This window comes from Kogia breviceps, chromosome 19 (assembly GCF_026419965.1).
Source record: "Kogia breviceps isolate mKogBre1 chromosome 19, mKogBre1 haplotype 1, whole genome shotgun sequence".
NCBI lineage: Eukaryota > Metazoa > Chordata > Mammalia > Artiodactyla > Physeteridae > Kogia > Kogia breviceps.
Window position 1 is genome coordinate 47,079,065 of NC_081328.1, and position 12,620 is coordinate 47,091,684.

The following is a 12,620-nucleotide window of genomic DNA, read 5'->3' on the forward strand; positions in this document are numbered from 1 at the left end:
TGGTCAGAGCCATGGTGCCGCTTGTAAAGAAGTCAGTGTAGCTTGAGAATTCGGCAGTGGAGTTTCACACTTAGGAATGCGTGTTCTTGCAAAGTCAGTGTACGTGAAGTTAATCAAATTTGGAGGGCAACTTGGGGATTGGGATAGAGCCCCCAAAGTGATTTTCCTGTTTTTAAGTGTGAGTTATTCACAAATTGGTTTAAAAACAATAATCTTGTTAAATGCTCCCTCCCCAGCTGTACTGAGTGAGGGGGACCTTCAGTCTGGGAGGGGAAGTCGGGAAACTCAGATAATTCCACCTCCCCCCATTTCCTTCACTTAATTTTGCCTTATGGATGCAAACACACTGCTCATTGTTGAAGAAGCCCGCTGGTCCCGAATGGCAAACATTCCTGATCTTTTCACCTAGAGCTGACAAAGAGGGAAAAGCCTTTGCCATCGAAGTATGCTGTGAGGTTTGTCATGCTTCTTAAAGCCACGGGGAAGATGACAGATCAGATCAGCCCCCCACCATAAGTGTGGTTTAGCATTTTAAGTAACACTTCACAGAACAGCTCAAGAGTTGCCCCGTGAGTGCCTGAGATTATTCAGAGTTGATGTTTTGGGCCAAATCTTCATGATTGCCTCCCGGAAATACTGTGTAGATTCTTGGGGGGAAGAAGCAGAACCCAGGATGAGTGTTCTGGAGGAGAGCTCACAGGTCGTGGGCAGAGGCTCTGAGTCACGTGGCCATGTGGCCTGTGCCTCCTGGGACGATTCTGATGCCAGGTGGTCGACCCTGTGGTCAGCCCACGTGTCAGACGGACTGGGGGGTCTGAAAACAGGCGCCAAGTGCAAAGGACTAAGAGCAGAAAGGCCAGCTCTGGGAACAAAGAGCCACGCCTGACCCTGGCAGCCTATCCACCACGACTTGTGAGGTCACTGTGGGGAGGGAGGAGGGCTAGTTCATCTCAACACACTCCTGCTCTTCTCACCTGCCATCCCCAGTCCAAACACACTTATGTCAGCTGTTTCACAGTAAGTAAAGATTTCTTAAACGGATACCAAAAGCCCTAACCATAAAAGAAAAAACATTGGTAAACTGGATATGGCAAAACAAGAAACTTCTGTTCATCAAGTACAAACATTAAAAAAGTGAAAATGAAGTCTGCAGAATGAAGAAAGATATTCACAATGTGTGACAAAGGATTTGTATTCAGAATATAAATAGAACCACTACAAATCGATAAGAAACAGATAACACAAAAGAAAAATGATATAATGACTTGAACAGGCAATTTATAAAAGAGGATATTCAAAAAGCCAAAAAACCCCACGAAACAGGGCTCAACTCTATTAACCATCAGGGAAATACAGGATAAAGTCTCAATGAAATACCTCTACATAATGAACCAGAATAGCCAAAAGGAAAAAAAAAAGGTGGAAAACATCAAGTATTGATGAGGACATGGAACAACTAAAACTCTCATACATCGTGGGAAGGACTGAAAATTGACTCACAGCTACTTTGGAAAACTGTCCAGCAGTTTGTACTGAAACTGAAAATATGCACACCTGGCGACCAAAAATCCCACTCCTCGTGTGCACACCTGACAGTAACGCACCAGAGCACGAGGAATTAGCAGTACCTGCCCACACCCACCCACTCGCCTCAAGCACAAAATTTAAGGGGGCACCGAAAAACACAGTAACTGAGATTAAAAAAATACCTTAATGCAATATTTAAGAAAATAAAAATTAATGTAAAAATCGATAACGAACAAAATATCAAAATTTCATAGAAAGACAGGCCCAGCATGACTGATTTCTCCTTCTGTCTCAGGCTCCAGCATCTCGGCTGGGCAGTGGCCAGCACAGTTCGTGAGGTCCATGGAATGGACCATGACCTTTGGGGATTCCGCACTGTGATAGGAGTGAGCTGCAACTGAATGGAGTAAACTTGGCATTGAGTGGAGGCAGCCAGACACAAGGATTCTATTTACCCAAGTACAAACCCCTCAGGGCAGCACACACCCTGGCGGAGGTGGTGGCCAGAGCAGGAGGGGCCTCCAGGGGACTGCTGATGTTCTGAGTGGGTGGTGGTTACGAAAGTGCGCTCAACTTGTAAATTCACCAAGCTGCACCGATGCCTGCAATCTTCTATGTGTATGTTATGCTTCCAAAAGAATGAAAACTAAATAAAACAGCTAGCCTGTGGCCTCCACCAGGTACCCCTCCCAGTGACAATTTGGTGAGATTATTCCCAGAGGCAGAATCCTGAATCTAGTAGATGAGAAATGAAGCTGAAGATGCTTGAAAGGAGGCCTGGCACTGGAGGGAGGGGTGAGGACACAGAACCATGGGGCTTTATCTGAGAGGTGTGCAGCTCCAACCTCTTGACGGTACAAAGGAAAACCAGGCACAGAGCACAAAAAAGCATGAGTTGAACGAGGTTCCCGAACACACGTTTGTGGCCACAGGCCCTGTCCCTGTGGAGGTGGAGCGTGTGAGGAACGGGAGGCCAGGACTGTTTGTTCTCCATGGAGACTTGTCCCTGTCTCAGGCTTTAGGGTCTCCCAGGCAATGCCAAACACATAGGCGAGAGCCAAGTGAAGGCCCTGCCGGTGCCCACTTCAGGGTTCAAGATGGAAGGCCGGCTTCGACTCCCTGTAAGTGCGTTAAAGGACAGGTGGGTGGAGAGCAGCGAGCTGCTGGAGCAGGCACCGCAAGTGCTGGTGGAGAGCCCAGCAGTGGGCACACGGGTGCTCGATGCAGAATTCTTCCAACTTTGCTGTAGGTCTGAAAACGTTCATAATAAAATGGGGAAAAAAATTCAAGCAATGAAGGAGGAAAGATAAAATAGAGGGGGAGGGCCTCATAGCCCAGTTATCCCAGTCTCGGGGGGAATCGAAATCACCTAAGTTAACACACATGCATACAATCCTCTCCCCCCCCCCGCCACAGACATGCACGCACGTACACACATGTACATGGACACACACCCCACAGAGAACACACAAACTCATACCCCGTAGATATACGCAGGTACACAAATATACATGCACGTACACCCCCCACAGAAATACATATGAGTACACACACACACACCCAGGCCCTTGACTCAGTAAGTAAGGTTGAAAGGTTCCCAGATGGCTGTGATGTGCACTGAAAGTTAAAAACCTCTGCAGTGAGACGTGGGTGCCTCTGGCCACAGTCAGGGCTTTGTGAATACACCAAGGGCCAGGAACCCTTGCGTCCAGCATGTACCACGCGCCAGGCTCTGTCCTCCAGTCCACACGTGCTCCTTGAATTGGATACAACTATAGTTCCCATTTTAAAACAAGGAAACTGAGGCACCGAGGGGCTAAGCTGCCCACTGTGGTCTCTCCAATGGGGCCTGGAGATGACGGTGTGGGGAGAAAAGGCCAGTGACTCCGATCTCCAAGCCCCACCCTCCAACCCATCCCCTCAGTGGACAGCTTGGGGCCACCTGCTTCCTCCTGGCTCCCCCCACCACTTCCCCCAGTCCCAAACACCTGCCCGGTCCCTTGGAGGGTCAGATGGGGATCTAATTGTGCTCTAACTTGATGGGTGGCTTTTCTCTTTTCTCAATGGTTACTTGAGGGAAGGGACCAGGTCTCACCCACGTGCACCCAGACGTGGTGTCTGACACATAGCAAATGCTCATCAAATGAACAAATCTTGAATGAAAACAGGAGAGGCTGTATGTGCAGGGGACGCAACAGGGGGTTCTCTGTGAGCTGCTGTAACAACCCCCGGGGGGATGGGGGGAGAGTCGATTTGCCTGCCTCAGGAGCCACAAGTGAAACAACATTAACTCGAGGATGACCAGACCACCACCTAGGAAAGTACATGGGGACCAGACATCCCCTCGGGGCCAAGCCTCAGCCTTAGAGGCTTCACCTGGCCACTGGGCAGCAGGGCCACAAGTCGAGAGCATCCGTTCATGGTAAAAAGGCTGAGAACCTGGGATCAGGGAGTACACATCAAGAAAAGCAGACCTATGACACCAACACTGTAGACAAGATGTTTTAAAGAGCTGACCATTTCATAATCTAACTTTAACCCCTGGTTGGTACAATCTTTTAAGCTTCTGGATAATGTATCTTCTCCCAGGTGGGTGAGGGCTGTCTCTGACACCCGACCAGGGGCTCTGCAGACCAGGTGGCCAGAGTAGCAGCTGCTGCAGTGGACCGCGCAGGATGCCCTGGGAGGACTCACCCGAAATGCCGTGCCTTCTTCGATGATGGTCGGCAGCTGCGAGAGACAAATGTCGACAGCCAGGTCCCAGGCCTGCCTGGGGAGAGAGCAGAGAGGGACCCATAAAGCATTACTGACGGGCTCACTCAGAGGGACCCGGCAGCAGAGCGCCCGTGGGTGGCTGAGTCGGGGCAGAGCCGCTGGTGAAGGGCACAGGAAGTGAGGAACTCTCAGCTAGCTAAAGCCATTTTGTTTTATGACAGCTTTTCTCTTCAAATTGAAAGGAGAAAAAGCTCAGGAAAAATAGAGACTTGTCCACTTTCTAATGCAGTTTCTTCCCCCAACTTGAGCCCACCTAGTGCGGCAGGCTGCCCACGCTGATGGCAGCTGAGGCACTGGGTGACCGGACCATGGCAGCATCACACGCAAACCTGCCATGAAAGATCGTGGTCAGGCCAAGGCGCTTCACCAGAGACGGGCCAGGTGGGGCTGGGAGAAAGGGTCCGCCTCAGCCCACCCACTGCCAGGCCCCTGCACCCCTCTGTGGGTGGTCGGCACCTGCGCCCAACACAAACCACTTGGGACAAGACAGGTGGTGCTCGGTATGCTGGGGATGCAGCAGCCTCTTGGATGAGTAGTCCTGGCCACCTTCTCCAACTTCTTGTGGCGCCGGACCCAGCTCCGCACACTTACAAGATGTGCAAGACAAGGTGGTGCCGACTGGGTCATGGTGTCACCTCCCCAGAGTCAGTTTCACCACCTGTGAGGTAGGCTAAAGATCGTGTCTCCCACACAGGGTCCCATGAAGGCCTCGGAGGGTGGCTGACACGGAGGGACACACACAGAGGCCTGCTATCTCCTGGCAATGTTTAACACCGATTCTAAACTGGACATGAACGATCCTCTTACTTTCTCTGTGGTCCCAGATCCAAGTGCGGATTCCCAAGGATATAACGATTTTCTCACTCTGACCCCCCCTTTCTTTTAGAAACGTGCTCCTTGTGGAAAGAAAGTGATGGTCAGGACGAGGGGTTTAGTTTCTGGTATTGCAATCTCTTCCCAGCGCAATTTCCTGACACACTCAAGGATTCCATGTTAGGTTTATTTAGACTAATAACTGCCTGTTTGTGTGCAAGAGGCACCTTTTCATGGGTCTTCATAAAGGATCAAAACAAGAATGAAAAATGAAAACATGCAGAAAAACAGTAAAAATGTAAGATGAACAAAAGACTAGAGAACTCTTTTTCATTTTTCAAATATGTGGAATATATTTCTTTTTTCCCAGACTGGCCCCTTCTGCACAAGCACGCCCTTCCCCCACCGATCTAATTAAGAGGCAATCAGGAGATAATCAAAAGTTCCTCAAAGTGCGGGCAATAAATAGCTCCCATATGCTCAATAAGTGCCCAGACTGCAGATGAAATGGTTATTCTGCAGCACTGAGGGAGACACTTACTCTCTGTTAAGACAGAAGTCAAGTCAGTTATTGCAATTAAGCTCTATAAAGATTCCTTGAATTTAATCAAATAAAAAGTTTTAACTTCAAGGGTTATAAGAAAGCGTGCACCAGTTGGGGGGAGGTGACATGGGTAGAGGGGGTCCAGGGCAGCTGGTGGTCTTGCTACAGCTCCTACACAGTGGGCACCCCAAAACTGCACCTTCTGTAAAGCTGGCTTCTGTGCCTTCTTTCAGAACCATCTCCTCAAAATCACGAGGCAAGAAGAATTATAACCCATTAAAGACGTCCCTGCTGGGGTGCCCTAGACAGAGTATCAGAGGAACCAGGCTGCCCTGGCGAGATCTACTACTGCCGCCTCAGTTCTTTCCAAGGAGTGAGACAAAACCCGACGCAGCTGCAGCGGGGCCTGGGCACAAATCTTCCGAGGAGTGTGGCCCGTTGGGCTTGCCGGCTCCCCAGGGCTGGCCCCCACCTGGGTCCAATCACTCAGTGGGGTCGAGTCCCGGCCAGCCACACTCTTCTGTGCCAGAAAAGCAGCTCAGATGAGACCACTGGCTTGAACGGAAGCCCCAGAGGAGGGATTCGCCTGTTGTCACCGGAAGCAAGGTGGGGCCATGACTGGAGGGGCACAGCTGTCTAAGTGAGAGGGGACAAGGGACTCCGTTCAAGGCGCCGAGGAGGACAGGAGGAAAGGAGAGGACGTGGGAGAACACCTAAGACCTACTGGACACCGAGCGGCCAAGCAGACTGCCAGCCAGCAGTGAGGCTGCAGTGAGCCCCAGGCCGAGGCCGGGAGGGAGCAGCAGGCTGGCACTGGGCTAGCCGGCCTCCCTCTGGGGCCTGCGCTCGTTGATTCTGTACAAAAGGAAAGGGCCAGGTTGGGGACCTCAGAGTTCTCATCAAGCCCTAGATCACACGGCAGCCTTTTCAGCAGCATGGCGGTACCCTCTGCTGAGCATTTACTCAGTTGGTTAAAAGTGGCTACATTTTCTAGGGTAAAATCAAAACGAACTTGGAGTCTTAATTTGGGATTCTCACTAAGGAAAAGTGGGAAAGCAAGTTCTATAAAACCTTGAGCCGTGGCACCCAGGCGAGCATGGAACTTGGGAGGTGTCCACGTTCGCACTTCCCACAGCCCCTGTGACCAGCCGCACAGGCTGCGCCCCCAGGGAGGGAGGATCCCGGGCCTCCCCACCCCGACGCGCAGACCAGCCGGGCTCTGAGCCGTGGGCTGCCGATGAATCACGGCCTGGAGAACGTGCCATCCAGGCAAGAGCTCGGGTTTTCAGGAAACGGGCCTAAGATGGCAGGCACCCAAGGAGTGGGCTGGGAGGACAGCCTTCCAAGAGCGCCCGGCTCCATCTGCACGGATCAGTCAGCCAGCCAGGCTCACTCGATGGGAAGGAACGCACAGGTTATTACCACGGAGAAATGCAAGGTTTCAGGACCTGCTGAAATTGAAAGTGAAGGCAAACGGCTCCCTGGCGGCTTTGCATCAAAAATTAAACAGAAGCCGGGTGCTGAGCATTTCATCATTGGCACCCCTGCCTGAAGCAAAGCGTGAATGTGTATGACTTTGTGTTTTAACCTCAATTTTTGTTAGGCTTTGTTCCCTTCCTCCCCCTGCTGAAAATTCAACCTCTCCATCACCACCCAAGGAATATAGTAACTAGATGGTAAATTATTTATTCCTAATGCTCTTTCCGACTACCTTGGCTGTGCACTCCCTGGGGACGTACAAACTTTCGTCTATTTACGAGGCGGGAGAAAGAGCTATGGGCATTGTTGTTGAGTGTTTCATCAACCGAATGAGCCCTGCTGAAAGCCCACGGCAAAGCTTCGCTGGCAAGGAGCCCATGCGGCGCCTCGGACCTCAGGGGCAGCTGGCAAACCTGAGTGCAGGCGAGCATGACCTTCCACGTTTCCGGGCCTCACATTCTCCTGCCTTTTCATCTGAGCCCACTGCCTGTTCCCTCTGCTCTCCCATCTCCCCTAAGGCTGGAACTTTGAGCTGGACACCCACCACCCAGGACAGAGACCACATCCCCAGCCTCCCTAGACCAGGCACCACACACGGCCGCTGGGAAGAGCGGAGATCCGTGTCCCTCCCGTGAGCCACTCAGCTACACAGGGAAGAGGAACAAATCCCCATTTGTAAAGCCACTGGATCTGGTGTTACCAACTGATATTCCAACCACTACCTCTAACTACCCCTGGGGAGGAGGGGGGAGGAGAGAAAACATGTGGCAGTCTTTCCATCTTAACCAAGTCAGTGGCCCTCAACATGGCTGCATGCCCTATACAGCTGCCTGACCCAGTGTTTATAGCAAGTATTTCTGGTCTCTGACTTGGCATGAGACAATTCTGCATGATGTCATAAAGAAATAAAGGTTATCACCCACCCTGAGTGGTTTTCTCCCCCCTAGATCTACAACACAGTAGCACGGTCCAATCACAGGGCCATGTTAAATGTGGCGGCTGGATACAATACCAGGACCCCACATAGTCCGACCCCAAGTCTGTGTCTGCAGTGACACGAGGGCCACGTGCAAGGGTGTGATGCCCACCTGGAAACGCACAATGCGTCCAGGCTGGGTCGCCAGTGCTTGATACTCAATACTCAGGCATGATTTCATACCTTTTTAGAATGGCTTTTTATGTTCTTTACAAGGCCTCCCAGTGCCCTGTGCACAGTGAGTATGCAACTTCTTGTTAAATTAAATTATCCCTGCAACTGCTATTTCAGTAACAATCCAGTTTGGTTTGCTGTACGTTTGCTGTACAGTAACAAATAAGGGATGAGTCTAATGCATGTGAATGACTTCCAACGCAGGATTTTTTTTTTTTTTTTTTTTCCGGTATGCAGGCCTCTCACTGTTGTGGCCTCTCCCGTTGCAGAGCACAGTCTCTGGATGCGCAGACTCAGCGGCCATGGCTCACGGGCTTAGCTGCTCCACGGCATGTGGGATCCTCCCGGACCGGGGCACGAACCCGTGTCCCCTGCATCGGCAGGCGGTCTCTCAACCACTGCGCCATGAGGGAAGCCCTCAACTCAGGATTTTAATGAGCTCTTTCTACAACATTTAAAAAATACCAAATGAGATCAAGTGCAGGTACTAAACCTCAGGGAATTCTACTAGTTACATTTTTTTTCATGCAAAGAAGCACACAATGATTCTTCTGTCTCCAGTTTTGCATTTTTGACAAGGGAAACTTCAACCTTAATAACTTAATTTTAAAAAATAGCTTTTAGTGTTTCAAAGGCTTAAAACATCTACATGTAGATTTTTAATTACAAAAGTAATATCTACCGACTTTTAAAAGGGAGCATTCTCATTCCAATCCTCCTGTCTTGGTATTAGCACCATTAACATCTTGTTATAATTCTATCCAGCCCTTTTCCCATGCATAACATAGAGGTAATTATACTGCTGATACAGTCTGGTGTTCTGTTTTTGTCATTTAACATATATTTTGTATAATAATAAATAAACGTCACAAAGTTTTAAGATGGCTTACATTTTTTCAAATATATGTATCTCAATTACATCCCCATTCTGTTAGGTACTGGGATTCTCCCCGGTTTTCCCTTTTATAGCCAATATTCTGACAAACGGCATTCTTTTTCAAAGCCTCTCTGTCTCACCAGTCCCGTTCCTTGGTTCTTCCTCAGCAACCTGCTTAGTCCCTCTTCTGAGCTGGAATGGGTGGATGCAAAGTGTACAGGGCAGCAGGGGCTGGAGTGAAGTGGGAGATGTCAGGGCCCAACAATGCCGGCTGGGAATGTGCTGGTCCAGGCTGGGTCAGGGGTCAGGCCGCCTCCCTGTCCAGGGCTGTGATCCCCAGAGCCCTCCCTCACAGCATCCTAATGCTGACCCCCACCTCTGAGTCCGCTTCCCACAGAACCCAACGTGCAACAACCAGGATTCGCCTAAAAGAGAGTGGGGAGGGTATCAGGCCACAGACAGTGCGCTTTGCAGGATGGAGGACCATGCAGGTTGAGGGACTAGATTGTATTCAACTCTTCAGGTGCATTATCAGCTGCAGAGGGGCCCTGGAATGTGCAGGGAGGTTGGAACTAGGGAAGTAGAAAGACCCCAAGGGTGCATGTATGACTGCTAGCAATTCCACATGCCCCGGGATACCCAAGAGGCTTTCCACATGTTTATCTGGGCCTCTGTGGGTTGCTGTGTTAGCTCACGTTTCTCTGTACAACAAATAAATACAAATGAGGATTTGTTTTATGAGATTCACAGAGAGCTAAACTCACAGGCAAGAGGGCCATATTCCTTGTTTTAGAGGAGGGCATGGAAAGGTATCAGTAACAAAGATGGGAGGGATAATGAGACGCTGCTGTTAGACTTTGGACCTTACATTAAACAGCACTTATACAAATCCCAGAATTCAGAAATGTTCTAAGAGGCCAATACTAGAGAAAGATCTGTGGGATGATGAAGAGAGACAGGTGTGACTGTTCCGCACCAGGCATCTCTGCGTGCTTCCTCTCTGGGTCCCCTTCTCCTGCTGTCATCTCCTGCTGTCTGTTCTGTCTGCTCTCTGATCAGGCTGTGCTCCTTACTCTCTTCTCCGGGACAACACGTTGTTTTTTACTCTTTGCAGCTGAGCACATCTTAGAGGAGGCAGTTTTATATCCAGAGAAACATGCACAAGAAGGAAGAGTGTCCCATGGGCTTGTTGGTGGGGTGGGCAGATGGAGGGAAGGACACAGGCCACTTTTCGCTAAAAGCCGGCGCCTCGCGTCTACCCTGTATTTCTTCCTCCTGGGGGGAACTGCTTGGCCAGTGGCCCCAGGCACCCAGGAGGCCATTCACACTGGAGAGCTGGTATGATGCCCATTTCCTGTGGCTTAACTAGTTTTCCCTCCATGATTAGGCGCAGCACTGACCCTGCTCAGCTCTTTTTTCTTTTTCTTTCCTTTTTAATAATAGATGTTTTATAAAAACCTGGTTCAGAAAAAATAGAATTTAAGGCATCACTTTACTTAAAGGATAAGGCTGTTTTGAGGATCTCCTTCTTCAGAAATGTGGGTTTTCTTTCTAATTATTTATCCTAAGCATTAGAGAGGCTTTTCAACCCCACCACCCCAGTTCTAATCTTCATGGAGTGAAGGAAACTGCATCTGCTAGTCTGTTCACACAGGATCTAAACTGCTGCAAAGAGACTCTTCGTGCGGTCTACTCCTATTTCTCTGTTTCTCCATAACTTGTTCTCTAGTTTATTCTATAAGCTCTTCCAAAGGATATGGATGAGCATGTTTTTTCTTGATTTCTGTTTATAGTCTGGTGCTTGGCCAGCATAGTGCATCTTGATTTATCTCACAGATAAGAATGTTAATTCCTGATTTTCCTTGAGTGGATGAGAGGAGGTGAGTTTACCACCTCCTTCTTAGTTCTCTGGGTTTACAGAGTTGGGGGAAAGTGGTCATGCATATATTAAAAAAAAAAATCACTACCCAAAATAAACCTGACCATGAAAATACACCATAGAATGGTTTTTAGGGCTAAACCTAAGTGAATTACTCTTTTTAAATATTTTGTATTAGGATTTCTCTCTGGATATAACTAAGACACATTTTCCTTTGTTACTGCCCCATTTTAGTACTTCCTCAAATTCTGCTTGTGTCACAAAAGCAAGGAAACAGGAAGAAACCAAATGCCTTCAGATATAATGTCTAGATTCAAAACAATTTCCATTATTACTGTTGTTATCATACTGTACTTACTACTAGCAGTAGTGTAAGGAGCAGAAATCCAGTTTTTTTTAAAATTTTTAATATTTATTTATCTATTTGGCTGTGCCGGGTCTTAGCTTGGTACACGGGATCTTCGTTGCAGCATGTGGGATCTTTAGTTGCAGCATGTGGGATCTTTATTTACAGCATGTGGGCTCTTAACTGCAGCATGTGAGATCTAGTTCCCTGACCAGGGATTGAACCCAGGCCCCCTGCATTGGAAGCACAGAGTCTTAACCACTGGACCACCAGGGAAGTCCCAGTAATCCAGTTTTGAAGGAAATTTATAATCATCATACAAGTGTCATAAACATCACGCTCATGCGAGTGTGTGTGTGTGACAGCGTGTGTATATGTGTGAAATAAGCATGCAAATTAACTGGTCATGAACCCAACAGTTTTAATTCTCTGGAGCAATCTTGGATACACTTCATGAATTCAGCTGGCGGTTTCTTTCCTCAATACAAATCCCTACAGAGTCAGAAACTCACCCGCAGGCCTTCTCCGCCCCGAGCTATGAACTGCGGGGCCTCTGTGGGCACTGGTCCCGCTCAGCCCTGGATGACGCTTAGAGGCACCTGCACTTCTGCAGGGGACTTAGGCAGAGCTGAGGGTCGACCTTGTAAACTTGTGTACACCACTCAGGCCTCCACGTTTGGAGCCACGTCTTCCTATTTTGTTCAAATAATTCCCTTACACTTGGACTATCACAGAAACGGGAAAACCATGCTCCTTAGAGAACCTGATGCTGGTCTAGGGAGAGACACTTACCACATGGCATGCATGTACGTGGGGGGCAGGCGTGGGCTGCTGACGGGGGTGCAGTTATACGACCTCATGATCCTTTCCGCCAATAAAAAATTTCGAAACAGACTAGCCACCAACAGGTCCTGTCTGAAGAGCTTTTGGAAGAGATCTGAGGACAGAGAAAAGATAAAGAGGTGACTTCAGTGACTCACATCTAGCATTTAAAGCCAAATATACAAATTTACTGTCCTTCTACCAGAAGTTGCAACAAGCAGGTTGGAACTGACATGCACATTCTCCACTGGCAGCACCTACATGACACACATAATGTGAACAAATAGCAGAACCCAACCAACCGGTCACAGAAAAACATAAACGTGTCTTATACTGTAGCAGTAATTCGGGTTTTAAGAAATATGGATGGTGTGTGACTATGAAGGCAGACGAGCCCTGAGTCTGCCC

The 12,620-nt window shown here is 48.9% G+C and overlaps 1 protein-coding gene across 3 annotated transcripts in view; it reads right to left on the reverse strand.

The window, feature by feature from the left end:
* The window catches only part of RPTOR (regulatory associated protein of MTOR complex 1), a 337,818-nt gene that overhangs the window by 80,709 nt on the left and 244,489 nt on the right, over positions 1–12,620 (reverse strand). For all 3 annotated transcript variants that reach the window (XM_059048339.2, XM_059048338.2, XM_067021425.1), the window contains 2 exons: positions 12,183–12,327; positions 4,222–4,297 (listed from right to left, as the gene is read on the reverse strand). In XM_059048339.2, coding sequence (XP_058904322.1) covers positions 4,222–4,297; positions 12,183–12,327 — 221 coding nt within the window. The remainder of the gene's footprint in view (positions 1–4,221; positions 4,298–12,182; positions 12,328–12,620) is intronic.